The sequence below is a fragment of the Carex rostrata genome, chromosome 8, assembly GCF_964058835.1.
Source record: "Carex rostrata chromosome 8, lpCarRost1.2, whole genome shotgun sequence".
Classification (NCBI taxonomy): Eukaryota; Viridiplantae; Streptophyta; class Magnoliopsida; order Poales; family Cyperaceae; genus Carex; species Carex rostrata.
Genome location: NC_135925.1, coordinates 7,435,265 through 7,452,852, shown reverse-complemented (window position 1 = coordinate 7,452,852; position 17,588 = coordinate 7,435,265). Strand labels below are relative to the sequence as shown.

Here is a 17,588-nt window from a genome sequence, read left to right as displayed (position 1 = left end):
CGACTTCCGTATATGGTGCGTCTACTAAGCTACTTGTTGTGTGGCGAGTCTATTATTAATTATTTTGCACCTTTAATACTTAAAACTACACGGAAAATGTTCATAGATGACTCGAGAGGCAAAATCGCATGCCTGCGTGTTCCAAGTTGATTGGGCTGTAAGATCAACACACGTGGTCGCCACACTTTTCTCGCTTCCAGTATCGTAGATGTTCTGTGGACAAACATTGCGTTAAATACAACTAAAAAAATTTGCACCCTCTCTCACTTTGTACTTTGTCACCACATTCTTGTCAACACTAGCTTGGCTGCAGAAAATTACAAACGAATGTTTCGTAAAAAATTAGAGAAAATTCGAAGAGAAAAGAGAGTCCAAAAAGAACTAATAGCGATATATATATACAGGGGAGGGTTCAAATACCTTTATTTTTTGTGTCTCCATTATGTTTCTATTTTTAAAAACTTTAATAACTCAAAATTTAAATCTTAAAATTCAAAATAAAACCGTTGGATATTAACTATATCATTTTATCTATGCACATGTAAAAAATTATGGCATTTCAACTTTGTTTTGATTGTCATTTTGAGCTTGTAAAAATGTATACAAATGTGGATAATTTCTAGACATTGATTTTTTCAACTTATTGATTCATATAAAAGCAAAATCAAAATGTGATAATTTTTTATGGGCAAATAGAGAAAATAACATAGATTACATCTAACGGTTTTATTTTGATGTTTAAGTTTTAAACTTTGAGTTATTTAAGTTTTTATAAATGGAGGCATGATGGAGGCACACAAAATGGAGGCATTTGAACCCTCCTCATATATATATATATATATATATATATATATATAGAGAGAGAGAGAGAGAGAGAGAGAGAGAGAGAGATGGGCTATGGTGCATTGCAATGCATAGAGGGGTTTGTGCATTGGACCATAAATCTAAAATTTAAAATCCAAATGGCCGATCCAAACCATTCATCTTGTTCTCCATATTAATATGTGCTTGGAGACCAAATTTTACATTTTTCTGAATTTTTTTACTATTTATTAAGTATTTTACAAAATTGTTCATCCAACGGTGGTTGCTGATTTTACTGTTTTGTTAAGCCACCGTTGGATCAGCGATTTTCAAAGTGGCTTAATAAATAGTAAATAAATTCAGAAAAATGTAAAATTTGGTCTCCAAGCACAATTTAATATGGAGAACAACTTGAACGGTTCGGATCGACGTTTTGTACTTTCAAAATTGAAAAATGAATTGGTAGCACCAAAGCTCAGGAACTACCACTTTGATCATAGCCAACCTCTATCTATATATATATATATATATATATATATATATATATATATATATATATATATGTTGTTTACCCATTGCATGCACAACTCGATAACTTTTATGCGGATTAATTGCACATTTAGATAAATTAAGTAAATGTTGCTTGTATGTACAATTCAATTGGTGTTGTCAAGCTCTTTGTATTGAATTAGTGAACTCCAATATTAGAATTGAAAAATCACTAGGAGATATCAATTTATAAAAAAATATCAACGAAACATGTTCACATAAGGAGGGATCCACATACAATTAATATTTCTTTACAATTATTTACCTATTGCCTAAGAAATATCAATTTATAAGAAACATATATCAACAAATGTTAATTGTAAGTGGATCCCTCCTCATATATTGTTTACTTGTATTAATTGCATGCATGACTCGTTAACTTTTATGTAAATTAATTACACAGTTACATAAATTAATTAGTAAATATTGCTTGAATTTATGTGGATTAATTCAAATTTACATTCTATTCAATACTGTACAAGGGAATCTATTACAATTAATGGATCTAGACCGTTCTTTTTAACTTGGCAGGAATCATAAAGTCCAATAATACTGCTAGTCTGAATTCCAAAGCGATGAAATTTAATCTCAAACCATAAATTGGCCCATCCTCTACGGTATCAGAGAGGAGTTGAATCCAACATTGTTATATTAATAAATACGCGCATACTCTTTGCATTTATCTACCGTATTTATCCACATACTGCCATCGGTGGCACTATTGACCATCACTACGTAAAGGGAGAGCTAGGATTTCAAAAAAATATATATCCAACAACACAGAGTGTTCTAGCGCACTCTCAAAATTAATGATCATATCGAGGTAGCTCGCTTTCTCCACTGCTACTCCGTCTTGACAATAACACTCATTGTCTGCCACCTCAAAAACACCAATCGAGCGCTCTCTGTCGTAAAGATCATGCAACTGACACTCTATCTATATCTTAATTTCTAGGGTTTACTAGTTTGGGGGTTTTTAGGATAATATGGTTATAGGGTTTAGTTTTAGAGATCTTTAGTTTTTTTCAAACATTAATTTGTAGTTTTGAAGGTTCATTACTCTTTGATTTGTAATTTAATTTCAGCAATGCCGGTCCAAGATTATTTACCACTTTCGAAAAGACTGAGAAGGCCGGTCGCTGATCCATAACGAATTCATATTACCACCGACGGTGATGCTGGTTTGGATGTGTGAGTAAAATTTTCTAATTTGACATTTTATTGATTTTTAATTCTTCAATAACATGAAATATTTAAGAACGACCTTTCCTTGACATCCAATTACATAGATTTTATTTTTGAATATTTGCATCAATTCAAGACCTGTTAGGAGGAATGCAAGAAGAACAAGGGATTGAATATTAGCTAGAGCAAAGCCAAATGCCAACCAAGAAGCTGATTCCCCAAACTATACTAAGGTAAGGCACATGATTGAATAAATTAGTGTTTTTCTAAATAAGTTGCTACATGTACACGAAAGTGATACAATCATATGTACATTGTCAAGACTAGTCTATAGTCTTTTATTCATTGTTTCTTTTATAAGTTAGTTATGGCTGTTAGTAATAGCTGTTAGTGTAGTTAGTTATAGCTGTAACCATAGAGTTAGTTATATGCTGCTATGATGTAAAGCTAATGGCTATATAAACAGCTAAAGTATAATTGATTCAGACTAATGATGAAATACAATTGATTCATTCTATTCTATCTCTCTGTCTCTATTCTATCATACATGATAGGAGCCTATTGATGGGATTAATGAGATGACCAGTAAGAGTATTACTGAATTGGTGCTACCGAGACAGCTAGTACCTGTAGAAGGAATACGGGGTCGGGTCCCGCTTGTAAATCACGAGGCATTGGACGAACTGGGCCTGAAATTCCAACTACTGCATGACAGATATCTTGCAATGCCACTATCCGAAAGAGGAGCGTTCTGCCTCTTTATCGGGCCGGGAGCTTTACGGGATGAGAGCTTTCATATAACAGTGAATTTCAAAGATCTCCGTGATTTTATGGCATTTAACGATATTGACGTCTCTATTATCCAAGTCTAGACGGTGTGAGTATTTATTATTATAAACAGATCTATTATTTTAATAATCAACTCCTTTATTTCATTCTGACACTGACTATTTTCAGGTATTGCATGAAACTAATTCCTAAAGGTGCCCAAAATAATGTTGACATTGGTTTCCTGGATCCCAGTCAGCTTAGCGACACAGCTATTAAATATGCTGGTGAACATTCCCTTTCGTACTTGGATGATTCTTTGTTGAAGTTACAGGATAAGAATCTTGTATTCTTATCATGCTACAAAGATGTGTAAGTTGCTAATTATACCCATGTTTATTATTTATTCTTAACATGATAAGAATATAATTTTATTACTTAAATTGTAGGGAACATTGGAGACTTCTTGTTACTATCCCAAGACAAAATGTTGCCTACTTGCTGGACCCGGTGCCGAATAATAATGACCGGGAGTTTTACATTGTTCTTGTGTTACAGTAGTAAGCAAAATACATATAATTTAAATTACAAAGTACTTCCCATTGACTACTTCTAGGTATGCACCGTATATTGACATTTAATAATTCTAGGGCTTTTAAGTCATACATCTCCCATGGAGGTCAACACACGTCAGGGAGAAGAGCACTCGAGGCCAGAATGTTTCAAGTGAGAAATATTTTAATCGAGTATTTCCTTGCAACTTATTTGAAGTTCCAATTGCACTACTAATTAGATTTTGTTTTAAACAATACACATTTGATCAAATCCCTACACAAAGTAATTTACGGGAGTCCGAGTATTATCTAATGAAGAACATGGAGACGCTCATCAAAAATTATGCACGTTATTTTTCAAAGGTTTGTCAATCACCTATTTCTATCATCCTTTCAGATTTAAGTTCTTAATTATTTATGTTATTCATATGTTTTCATCTATTCATGCAGTGTCGTCTATCCAAAACGTCGTACAAAGAACACGAATTACATGACATCCGTATCCAATGGTGTAAGTTCTTCTTAGAATTATCATCAGTTTAGTTATCGTGCATGTACTTAGTGGTGGGAGGATTTGACAAGTTGTTGTATGTAGTTTGAAATAGTTATTGTTTTTAGGTTCTTGTATTCAAACACTTAATTAATTTGTTGTTGGTTTTAATAATTGTGGTAAGAACAATTAGTTTTCTGGTACAATGAACTATTGTTGTGTTTATTGGTTGTATGTTTAATAATTGTTGTAAACTCTTTTTATATATTGCTTGTGGCATGGATTGATATATACTATATATTGGAGTACTTGTGTGTATATATATTAATTGTTGGTTCAGAGATGGGTATGGAATGAGTGCATGCATGTTTATCTTTGCTTTGCTAACTTTTTTTAAAAAATGGCTAGGCTAGCCTGTAATACGAGAATTAATAATAAAAAATAATAATAATTACATATACATCACCATCGGCCCAGGAATTAATGACCTGCTAGAATTCTAGGATTTACCAATGTCAACACAGACAAAACAGATGGTGCAAGACACTATTGCAATCGGCTATTGAAATTCAGTAGACAGCATTAATCACATTTGTCATCAGTTGGCGAAACAAAAGCGATGGCGTTGGGTTCGTCGAACCCGATGGCTAAAGGTGCACTGCCGATGGTATATTGATTAACGCCATCTGTTTTATCTGATAGCATAGATGTGTACATTTCCTATCGGGGCGATATACATCGGTTCGAAATCCGATGATGGAACGCGATTTCAACCGATATAAAATATATTTTTTTTGTAGTAGTGTCCCTTTCGTACCACCCGCACTCTGTGTTTTTACATCTTAAAGACCTTGATGTCGGAATTTAGTAGATTCTTGGTCCCCGGTTTACCGGTAATGGTCCGAAATTTCAGTTAATTAAATTCATACGAATGAATCTGCATATGAATCCAAAAATATATTAAATCGCATAGATCTTGAAAATTGACCAAGATATGATCTATCATGTATTTGAATCTTGCATGATCCGAATCCGAAGCCAGTTTAAAATCTAATTAATAAATAACATTATTCTATATATTAAATATGATTTGAGTTATTTCAAACATATATTTATCACGTATGTTTAAAAGAAACTAAATTATAATTAGTCGTATAAATTAGTTTAATTAAGATGAATTGTTATTCTTAATTTATGCATTGATAATATAAAATAGTAATGTTCACATGTTATGCATGTACTTTACCCTTAATTGAGACACTTTAACTAAAACATCTCAAGTTTTAATTAAGGTTCAAACAATCAATTCGATTTGAATCTTTTGAATATATATAATATACATATCAAAATCTTGCAGGAAACTATATATATATATATATTGTATTCTTATCGGGAGTTAAATTGGCTCATGTAATATATGCTCCTAAAATTTTAATTTTGTTGACATGGTAAAAAATTATTTTTATAGAGTTAGTAATAACAACATTCTTTTGTAATTACATAGATGTATATGTTCATATCACTTGCAAAATAATTTAAAAACTACTTACGTAACACTTTCAGATAAATTGTTGAATTATAAAATATATAATTTTCTTACCATTGAAATTTTTAATGTTGCATAATTAAGGATTAACAATTCCATCAAGCGGTAGGATGAAAATATATAGCTCTTTTCTTTTCGTTCCATCCCTTCCAAAAGCGAGAAATTGGCTGGAATTAGTGAAGTTTTAGCGAAATGACATTTGTTGTTGTCATACCAGCTGATCCCAAAACCAAAAGAAACTAGAGGCAAAGAGGAAAGCTAAAGCTACTAGTACTTACCTAGATCTTTAACATACCCTAATTCATCTCTCCCTTCCTCCCTCCCTCTCTCTCCTCTCTCTCTCTCTCTCTCTCTCTCTCTAATGATCGGAAAAAAAATGTCAGGCCAAATTGCATCGGAGCATGTCTGCTACGTTAACTGCAACTTTTGTAGCACCATCCTGGCGGTATTACTCACCTCTCTTAATTTTTCCTCTCTCACAAAATTGGGTCTTGACATGATAGATCTCAATCTGAAAATAAATGAAAAAGACTAAACAATTGTGTACATAATCTAATTTATAATGGCGAATTAAACTTTCCTTTTTGGGTTAGGAATATTTATGAGATTTCATGGGATTTTCCTCTTGATGATTGATAGCAAAGAAGTAATTATATATTTTTCTAAGTTTTTGAAGATCGCTGCTAGACTAGCTAATTGGATTTAATCCTTTTACAATTTGGACTATTTTATTTCTTTTTGTTCTGCTTGAACTCCATTAACTGCTTTGAGAGCATTATTTCATGCATATATTTCCTCTAGTTCTTGTGAATTTGCTAATTGGAACCAAAATAAAAGCACTTCTATGTACGTACGAACATTTGTATATTTTTTCCTTTTTAAGAATATTTTTTATAAACTTACCATTGCAATTCTCGCACACGCACAAATATTAATTACATATAAGCTGGATCTCTCTCTCTCTCATTTATTCTGGACTAGCTACATAGTACATACGCTCTTTGCTAAATTGTGTCTGTTATATTTATTTCTTTGCCCATAAAGGAGTGTACATATGTTCATAAATAATTTGCTCATTGTTTCTCTCTCTTTGAAATAAAATTTCATTTTTCTTTGAAATGATTGATCACCTGTTTAACTATTCTAGCTTTTAGATCTCGTACTCAGTTTCAAAAACAAAGGAGAAAAGCTAGATATACAAGTTTTTGTTAGTGGAGGTTAATTTTGTAATATTTCTGAATTATTCGTTGTATTCCTTTATTATCTTGCATCAATTTTCATGGCGTGGTTGACCAAAAATATCATAATGCTACATTTTCATCCGGTCAGAAGCACTATCATGTCTATGTTACCACGTGTACGCTTGTCTGTTTCTAATCTTACCAAAATTATGTTTTGTATGCCTTTTTACGTTTAAAGTAGTGCCTCGCTTCCCTCGTTAAAAGTAACAACACCCCCACCTCCCCCCTTCTCTCTCTCTCTCTTTCTCTCTCTCTAGTCCCATGACCAAAGTGATTCCAAGTACTCTCTTTCTCTGTCTCTTGGCTTGATTTCAGTGATAAAAGCAAAACCATTAACCACGCATAGTCTGTCTCAACCACGTTTTACTCACTCAGAGGCGAATGTGAAACAGTCTTTGTATATATATATGTCAGGTCATTTTCCTCTCTCTTTTATCACATATAAGATGGAATAACATTGACTGGCTCTGTAGCTCAAGGACTTTCATTAATTCTCATGAAGTGAAGAGTCAGACACTCTGAGCAAGCACTAGCAGTGGGGACATTGCACGAGCTATCCTACTATATCTTCATCTAATTTCTTTACTGCAGCTCCAACTGTAGTTGCTAAAATCTCCTCTTCCTCATCATACTAATAAGAGTGATGCTATAGTAATAAGTGCATGTGCCATTTTCAAATATAAGAAACAACAACACATGATTATATATGACCATATATCTATGTACAATATATCTATATATCAGGTTTAGCTTCTAGAGTAGCTAGGAAGTTTGGGCCTGCATTCTGACTGCATGTAATATGTCATTAGGTGCTTGTTCTAGCTATTTTACAAAGTCCACATGCGTTTATTAATTTACTTTTCATTTTTAGTTTAGGATTGTGATGAGATATGATTCAGGTGACAACTTCAAATCTTCATACTTGAACTATTATTGTTAATATGACATCTTACGGTTGAATTAAGAAAGTCATTAGTACATATATATAAGTCTATACTTGGCCATGACCTAGTTAGTACACGTGGTAATAGATAGTGTCTCTCATATGGGAGATGCAAGTTCAAAACTCGATACAATCTGGGTTGAGTTAAGACTTTTAATTCTAATACCGAGAGAAGTAAACGGTTTAGTTTTTCTATGATATAAGATAATGAACTAATACCGAGAGATTAAATTATAAACAATCTTTTTTGTGCGTGATAAAAATGGGCCAGGATTTATCTCTCAATCCTGAAGTAGGGATTGAGAGAATGCAACAAGAGTTCTATATTTTGTATCATTGTAAACTATTTTCCCATTAGAAGCATTCCATATCTAATCTTATCGTTTATTCAATTAGTGGAACAAAAATACAATCTACTGCTCTTATGTATATATTGTATGCTGTACTTAATCAATATACAATGTCACAATATTTCAAACTTCTTTTAGACTGTTCGACACTATTTGTGAGTACTATTAATCTTTTCTTTCCAAAGTTACCTCATATTATTCATTTTACAATTTGTACTAGCTACAAGCTAATTAAGATCATTATTGAAGTCTTTCTTACCTAATAATAATGTTTATAAAGTGCATAGATATTGTTTGTTTGATTTTAAGTTTTTAATTAATTGTGAATATAGGTCAGTGTACCACGAGACTATTTGTTCAACATGGTGACGGTGCGATGCGGACACTGCACAAATCTACTGTCAGTTAACATGGCACCATTGCTTCAGTCCCTTGCTGTTCAAGATCAACAGGTCAATGAATTAATGTTTGTATTAACCTATCCGCACGGAGTACATGCTGTTAATTAGACCAGCTACATGCAATATTTTAACCCTCATTTACTACTATGCTTGTAATAGCTTAGAAATGCAATTATTTGTGGGCACTGACCATGCACATAGCTTAGAAATGCAATTATTTGTGGGCACTTACCAAGCAATTAATTTCTGCAGGATACTACAAGCTCGCAATAACATGTTGAAAGCAAAAAAAATAAAATGGGAAAATAACCACAAACTTCAATAATTAAATGGTATCTTTTTTAGTGAAACCATTGTGCTGTCTGCCTGCCAGAAAACACACAAAAATGAAGGCAGACACTTTCTGAGAAGTCAGAATTGTTAACAGAACTACAAGGAAGCTATATATATATCAGCTTCATATTGTGTCTTCACAAAATGTCTAGGCCCCACGAAAAATTAAAATCTTTATCTGTAGTTTTTCATCTGAATTGTCCCTCTTTTTTTTTGAAGGTTGTCGACCAATTTGTCGGCAACGAAATATATTAAATAAAAAATTATTTACAATAAACCTTATCTATTTGTAATGCAAGCTATTTAGTAAATAATGATGCAAGGAGGACACAGTATGCTTCAGCATGATCTAGCAAGCCTCTAGCACTCCTATATCTATATAAATAGTTCCCAGTTATGCTTCCCAATAGGCTACTTTTTTCTTTCTATATAATTACATATACATAATTACAGATATGTATGGTCTTGCTTCCCAATAGGCTAGTTTTTTTCTTTCTATATATTTAGTATTTACTTTGGCTATATGAATTATATTAAAGCATCTCTCACTCAGTAGCATCACTAACATGCATGGTCTATAAAATTCATGCAGGTACCGAACAAAGACTTCTGTGTAACCTCTCCTAGAGATATTAACTTTTCAGTTACAAACCATCGTTTGCCAGTGGTTCTCCCTATGCAAAATGATCTACCGGAAACTTTACCAATACGTACGTCGTAAGAGCTAGATAAGATATTTTATAACTTCTTATTTATCATTTTAGTGCCTTAATGGAAACTTCAAACTAATCACACCATAAGTCATATATGCATGCATGATGGCCCATTAGTCTAGAAATAATATATAGTATCTTTCATAAATAACTTTGGTACCTGAACAAAGCCAATATTCATATATTAATTAGAAGTATATACAACGGGTAATAATGCTAACACTCATGTTAAATACGTACGGATCTGAAACAAAATTAATATAGTTATCAAGATCTCGACCATTATATAATCATTCACATAGTTTCATTTGGCCCTTGACAGCTCCTGAGAAGAGACAGCGTGTTCCTTCAGCTTATAACAAATTCATCAAGTAAACTCTACTATATATTCACTTTGTATTTCATTTTGCAAATTTGGGGTGAACATTGATCAACGTGGATTAAACTATCATTCCTCAATTGCACCAAATGCTTTTTCCTTGTCGGATTCATTTTCCTGTATTTAATTAGGGAGGAAATACAAAGGATAAAAGCAAGCAATCCGGAGATCAGCCATCGAGAGGCATTTAGCGCCGCAGCGAAAAATGTAAGCAATATATTTTCAATACAATGCAGGTATATAATTCTCCATTTCTGGTAAACTCAACCAATAATCTTTAGAAATTTTGGATAACTCCCCGTAAGTATTCTTAAAATATATATAGTTGTCTCAGAAATATGCAACAAAAGTTTGATCAAAGGAAGAGATTATCAGAATAATTGGTCGGGGTTAAATTTTGTGTGTCCATGCCATGAAATTACTAAAATTGTAGCATGCCTTTATTTTATTTATTAGTCTTCCTCAAGTATATCTTTCATGGGTATTGGGTAATTCTAGCATATATACTTTCATTTTATGGGATATATATTGAATAATATTATTTAAATTAATTATTATAATAGTAAATTATAGATATGTTCTTCATTTGTTAAATATCATGAACATCCTATTTGGATCAATTTGGAAGACATTTAGTCTTCCCTCAAACTATTTCAAAAAAATTAACTGTGGAGGTTAATGACTTGTGATGAACGTCCAATAAAATTTTAAATTGATTCAAAATTGATATACACTATCTAAATAATTGTCAACATACCTACAATTTTATTTTATTTTTAATTTTGAATAATATTTTTATATAAATATCATAAAAGTTGAATGTATGCTTAAATTATCCATTTTCTATAATCCAATATGGAAGAAATGTTTCAATAAATCTTCAAGTGAAAATGGTCACGCAAAACTGGACAGCGCATAAAATTAATATTCCATTATTTCCTTCCTTCTTCTTTTTTTTGGTAATAATCAATATGCATGTACATTAATTATAGTAGGTCCTGTATAGTTTTAGTTAATTTAGCTGTTGATATTAACAGTTAAAATAAATTCAGGTATCAAATTTTAAGTCAAGTTTCTGATCATATATGATTCTTTGACAAATATGCTTAAATATAGAAAATATATTCTGTATATGTAAAACACAATACAAGATATGATCATGAATTGCTTTATATAATTGAACTAGCTGTGAGGCAAAAGAATCTACGAGAAATTATATATATTCTTGCATTTCATATCTACATCCTTTATTGCACCTCAAAAGTGTTTATACTTAAGGACAGTGATAACAATCCCCGCAGGTTTATCCCCGCAGATACTGCCAAAAAAAACATGGGGGGACCGCCCAATCATTAATGAGCGTTTAAAAAACTGCGGGTATTTAACTTGAAGCATTAAAGTATTTACCTTGAATTTGTCAAGTATTAAACCCTATGCAATGATCTCTATTTATGAAAGAATAAATCAATCCATTAATTGTCCCCGCACAAAATTTCTTTTTTTTTTGAATCGTCCCCGCACAACTGGGGACCATTAAACATGGGGGGACCGCTCAATCATTAATGAACGTTTAAAAAACTGTTAGTATTTAACTTGAAGCATCAAAGTATTTAACTTGAATTTATCAGGTATTAAACCCTATGCAATGATCTCTATTTATGAAAGAATAAATCAATCCATTAATTGTTCCCGCACAAAATTTCTTTTTTTTTGAATCGTCCCCGCACAACTGGAGACCATTAAATAAACAATCCTCTCACCCAATGATAAATACTCTGAGACATAATGATAAATATTTTATGTTACATGGGTAAATACTTGACATTATATGGATAAATACTTTATGTTACATGGATAAATATTTCTCAGGCATATTTGCAACTTTCAGTAAAACATCAATGATAAATACTCTCATGCATAATGATAAATATTTTATGTTACATGGATAAATACTTTGTATTGCATAGATAAATACTTCTTAGACATAATTGCAACTTACAGTAAAACATCAATGATAAATACTTTCAGACATAATGATAAATACTCTATGTTACATGGATAAATACTCTATGTTACAAGGGTAAATACTTCTCAGAAATAATGATAAATACTTTTTTGAACATCAATTAACAGATAAGCATTTATTAACAGTAATTGTTATTAGAGAACAGTATAATTAATGCGCATATTGTTTTTAAAGCAATAATTAACGCGGAAATTGTTAGTAGAGGAATGCATAATTAATGCGGGGATGGGAGTGGGGGGGGGGGGGGGGGGGGTTCTTATAATTAGTGGGGGGATAAAAGGAAACTTTTAGGGAAATTAGTGAGGGGATAAAAGGAAACTTTTAGGGAAATTAGTGGGGGGATATATGGCAGTTAAGGAAGAGAGAGAGTGCGGGGAAAATGGGGGGATGGGAGTGGGGGGTTTGTTATAATTATTCTATACTTAATATGTAAATTGTCATATATGAATGCACAAATATTTATACCTATATATATTTTGCAAAGTGTTGAGAAGTTTAGATGCATTATCTTATTTGCACTTTAGATGCATTGATATATATATTTTTAAAATACTTGTACTTGATGATGATATATACAATTATACATTTACCTACAAATAAAACATCTTAAACTTCTATTCCTAAATATTCGATTAATATTTAACCTCAACTTTTTTTATTGCTATTCAAAAAGGGTGGGGTTTTTGTCCAAACGGCTTTGGACAAAGTCTCATCCAAAACCTGATCCAAACCGTCTAATTTGCATCAAAATTTGTATAAATATTTAGATTCAAGGAGTCATTTAAGTTTATTAAGTTTTAAATATGATTGTACGAATCTCGATGCAAATCAGACGTTTAATTTTGACTTTGGATGAAACTTTATCCAAAGCCCTTTGGACAAAATCCAATCCCCACCACGAAAAACCCTAATACTAAAACGAAAAGAGAAGTCTCTAAGTTGTAAATTTGCATTCGAAAGTGCAGCTCTCTGACAGCAGACAATCTTTCATGAGAATTAACTCCAGGAAAATCATCATTGAAAGAACAAAAAATCAATTAAATTAGCAACAAGGAAAAGGAACCTTGAGAAGAAGATACCCTCCAGAAAATATAAATTGCATCTCCTAAGCCAATCTGTTTCAATTTTCTAGTCATGAAAATTTACACCTTGCTATATGTACCGTTGAAACAAGAACTAATTAATATTTTAATTTCATTCTTTGTTTCTCAAATAATAGTAAGAAATGTAATTGGCGTCTTTAATTATTACTTGTACAAAGTGCATGGAACTTAAAATATAATTAATGAAACACAAATTAAGAGCCTCAACATCCCAACAAACACATGCCCGCCATGTTGACAGTATGTAAAGCGTATGATTGATTAATGGTGCATTAATTAATAGAACCTACATTTTCTTGTTTTGCATGCATGCATTCCATGCCGGTCGGCTGATAGAGCCAATAATCACTAATTAAAACTATTACTTGCTTAGTGTACTGTAATTTTCCGTCAATTTGTAAATCTTAATTTTTGTTAATTTAATGTTTATGTTGCAGTGGGCTCATCTTCCAAGAATACACATGGGGCTCACGTTTGATGGAACCAGTCCACCACTATAAGACGCTCCAGGATTTCATTGAAGAACGGATGATGGAACAAATGAAGTATTGCTTCTCATATTGGCAAATTTGTGAAATAATTTATGACAAATTTAAACCATAAATATTTCTTTTTCTATGATCGATATATATAAATATTGCAACGCAGATACTATATATTATGTGCATGTACGGTTCAGCTCAATAAAGAGTTTCTTCCATCCGTGAATATGCAATCTGTTGCAAATATTTATTCATTTAAACAATATTATGGACGTTTATATTATGAAAATGTCCTCGCAGAATAAATTTATATATGTTTCTAATTTTTTTTACTATTTTTTTAGATATCTAGAAATAGCATTAATTTTGAAAGGTATAGAATCTTTAGATCAAATGATTTTCTACCTATCTAAAAAAGATGGTGAAAATTTCTAAAAGAAAAATGTAAAATACGATCTACAAGTATACATGTTCATATGATAATCATGCATATTAAACGGTTGAGATTGACTATTTAAATTTTGTAAATGAAAATATTAATACATATTACAAACCAATGTTCGCTCTATATGCATATATATATATATAGCCTCACCCTAGACTATATATGATTTTACGAGGAACTGATATTTATCTACTTTAGTTCTTCTTCTTTTGAAAAAGTACTTTAGTTCTTCTTGATCAGGTTCTTAATTAGTAGTTATTTATCTATAAATATGTGTGATGTGAATCTACGTATATATATGCAGGATACATGTATTTATATATGGTGCTGCTAGATTACAGGGATCACAACAAAATTAAAACTCATTTGTGAACTACAGGCGCGCGGCTACAAGCTAGGGGAAAAAAAAATATTGGCAAATGTTAATACAGATATAACTATTTATCTTTTTATATAAATATGAACGTAGGACTTTATATATTTGAACTTAATATTTTGACTATCAGTTGAACTTTTTGGTATATTCAATGTAGAGAACAAAACTAGAATTCTGTACAAGATCACACTATAAGATTTAAATTTTAAATTGTTGCAGCATTTATGCCAAATAAATATTATTAGGGGGTCTAGCCCATATTAAATAGTACTATATTTTCTTTTTTTTCTATGCGAAATTAAAAAAATATTCTGCCAAATTTTCAATATACCTTAATGGAATATTTTTTTTATATATAATAGTAAATACAAATATAGTAATAAAATAAAAAACCAATATATTAATTGTTCCAAACGATAATTTACGTAATTATTGAATTTCTTAATTATTTTTTTTGTTTGTGTTGCTCCAAATTTCTGATTTAATTATCTCGAAACAATGTTACAGGTATATGATCTTATTTCCCAGATTCACCAGGATGATATATAATGATCAATGTGTAACAACTTATTACACTAAAATATTTATTTAAGAATATTTATAAAAGTGGAAAGAGTAATAAAAAAATTAATATACAACCTTGCATGATTTAAAAGCTTAACATGAATATTATATATCAATAATATTTGAGACATAAGTAATGCTTCACCCTGCACTTCAGTACGTTTTACCAGTGTTGTAAAAATGGTCTTCATGGCCGATTAAATGCACATTTAATCGTTAACGGTGGCAAAATCATTACGAATATACTAATCGGAGGTCTGTTTGCAGATTTTTCCGATTAATCGAGTGATTATTCCCGATTATTTTGTTTATTCTGTGACTATGTGTGACAATAAATTTCATAAACTCTATATTGTAGTTTTATATGTGCTTGGATATACATCCAATATTTTTTTATATATGTTTTTTCATTTACTTATTTTGAAATTGATTAATTCTTCTATTTAAAAAAGCTTAATTCTCAAATTTATTTTTGGATTAAATAAATGTGTACTTACACATGTAAAGTGTGTATGTATTGTTGAGAAGAAATAAGGGTAGTGTCATGTTATAATAATAGAATTAAGTTAAATCAAATTTATTTGGTAATTGGTAAGTTTGATAAGGTAAATAAATCATTTTTAATAAATTATAAATATATACATACAATTTTAATGAAAACGATTAATTGTCCGTATAATTCTGATTAAGCAGCCGCATATATCGATTAATCACTTGGCGGTACTCCGTCCGTCTAACAACCGCATACCGTTATTTACAACACTGCATTTTACTAATACGTAGGAGCAGAATTCATGCTCATGTTCGTCTTAAAAAAAGAATTTACATTTCTTCATGGAAAACTTATAAAATATATGGTGCTTCTAATAGTCAATGTCTCGTTGCCGGACGCAGCAATACCGAGTGAAAAATGAGGGGATAATGTTGAAAATATTATAACAAAATACTTTCTTTAAATAGATCGGCAAATCATAAAACATAGTTTAGTGTAATTAGGGCAGTACTACTGGTTTAATTGACCAACGGTCATGTAGGCATGTACAGTCTCTAATTAATTACTTGTTGTGATAATTGATGAAACCATTAATTACAAAATTAATGAATTGGTATGCATGGCTCGATCGATTTGAATGACTATAAATTGATTGGGTGTACCCTTTTTTTTTTGAAATAAGGCATATAACCCGTTTCATATATAGAAACCAAGTTAACTTACAGATTGGGTGTACCCTATAACTACCGTTGAATTTTTTGAGAGACGATGGTGTCAACCAAGGGTTTTGGCGCGTAGAGCAGTACAAGAGAGTATACAGTGGTCGCGGTATTGTTGATCAAGAACTTGTATAGGAACTGGTAGTGTGGTGTACAGTGGTCTGGGTTTAATTAATAGGGCTGTGTATCTATTGTTGTAATTTTATTTTTTCTTCTCTGTACCGACCTGATAGCCGCTATTAGGTTTTCAAAAAAAAAAAAATCCTTAAATAGTAGCAATACCAAATGGAAAATCACATTGCGAAATCCTCGCAAAAAAATCTAGACAAAAAGTTAAATCCATTACTCTTTCCCAATAAATTTAGAAAAGTTGTTATTATCGATATATTCATCTTAGATCTAGATGTACCTAGAGTCATTGCTTCAAATCAAGATATAGTATTATATTAGTCAATAAATTCCGACAAATATAGTGCAATCGATCTCATTAATTTAATTAGCTAGTTCACTGGGAGATGTGAGATCAACTGAGAGAATTAGTTATTGTTGTTGTTATTTCTGTTGTTGAGTCGTGAAAATTATAGTTGTGTTACAAAACTTATATTTTTGTTGGTGAAAAGACCATCAGCGTCATCATTTTATTTGGTATACATGTTGTCAATTTGAAAATTGTAGAACCTCTTTCTTGTTAAAAATAGTGTAAGATCGATATGCCAACAAATTTTGAACAGTGCAACCTCTCTGGAAAGCAAGGCCTCAAGTTGAACTACTGAGTGTCTCAGTTTTTCTCAGGTATATGCACTATTCAGTGAACTCCTACTATATTTCTCTGCAGGTATGTCACGTCCTGCTGCCCGTTACAAACAGAGGCATCACGCATGGGCCATGAAAGAGACACTAATTACACTGGTACAGCGTTGGGGAATGGCAAATTGTATCTTTTTTACTGACAGTGAGGAGTTGGCAAAGGTGTGTCAACAAGCGAACCCGCCAAGAAGCGTTTGAAGTCTGAGGGATATTCAGATCGAGAATGGATTTCAAATGCAGCCATGTGTCCAGAAGCCAAAACACTTAGGCTGGTTTCTTAGCAAAAAAGGATAGGCTCAACAGATGGAAGGATTAGG

The 17,588-nt window shown here is 31.6% G+C and overlaps 1 protein-coding gene across 1 annotated transcript; it reads left to right on the top strand.

Annotated features, from left to right (window-relative positions):
* Positions 1-6,087: 6,087 nt before the first annotated feature.
* Positions 6,088-14,090, top strand: LOC144558755 (protein YABBY 1-like). The gene is made up of 6 exons (XM_078307617.1): positions 6,088-6,341; positions 8,763-8,882; positions 9,757-9,874; positions 10,200-10,248; positions 10,388-10,463; positions 13,823-14,090. Exons 1-6 carry the CDS (start codon positions 6,258-6,260, stop codon positions 13,883-13,885), a joined length of 510 nt encoding a protein of 169 aa, XP_078163743.1. The 5' UTR covers positions 6,088-6,257; the 3' UTR covers positions 13,886-14,090.
* Positions 14,091-17,588: the final 3,498 nt, after the last annotated feature.

Excerpts from the sequence above, each read along its gene's own strand:
- LOC144558755 (XM_078307617.1), top strand. The coding sequence starts at position 6,258 with ATGATCGGAAAAAAAATGTCAGGCCAAATTGCATCGGAGCATGTCTGC. Across the intron at positions 6,342-8,762 it reads TTTGTAGCACCATCCTGGCG|GTCAGTGTACCACGAGACTA; the intron begins GTATTACTCACC and ends TTGTGAATATAG. Across the intron at positions 10,464-13,822 it reads TTAGCGCCGCAGCGAAAAAT|TGGGCTCATCTTCCAAGAAT; the intron begins GTAAGCAATATA and ends TTTATGTTGCAG.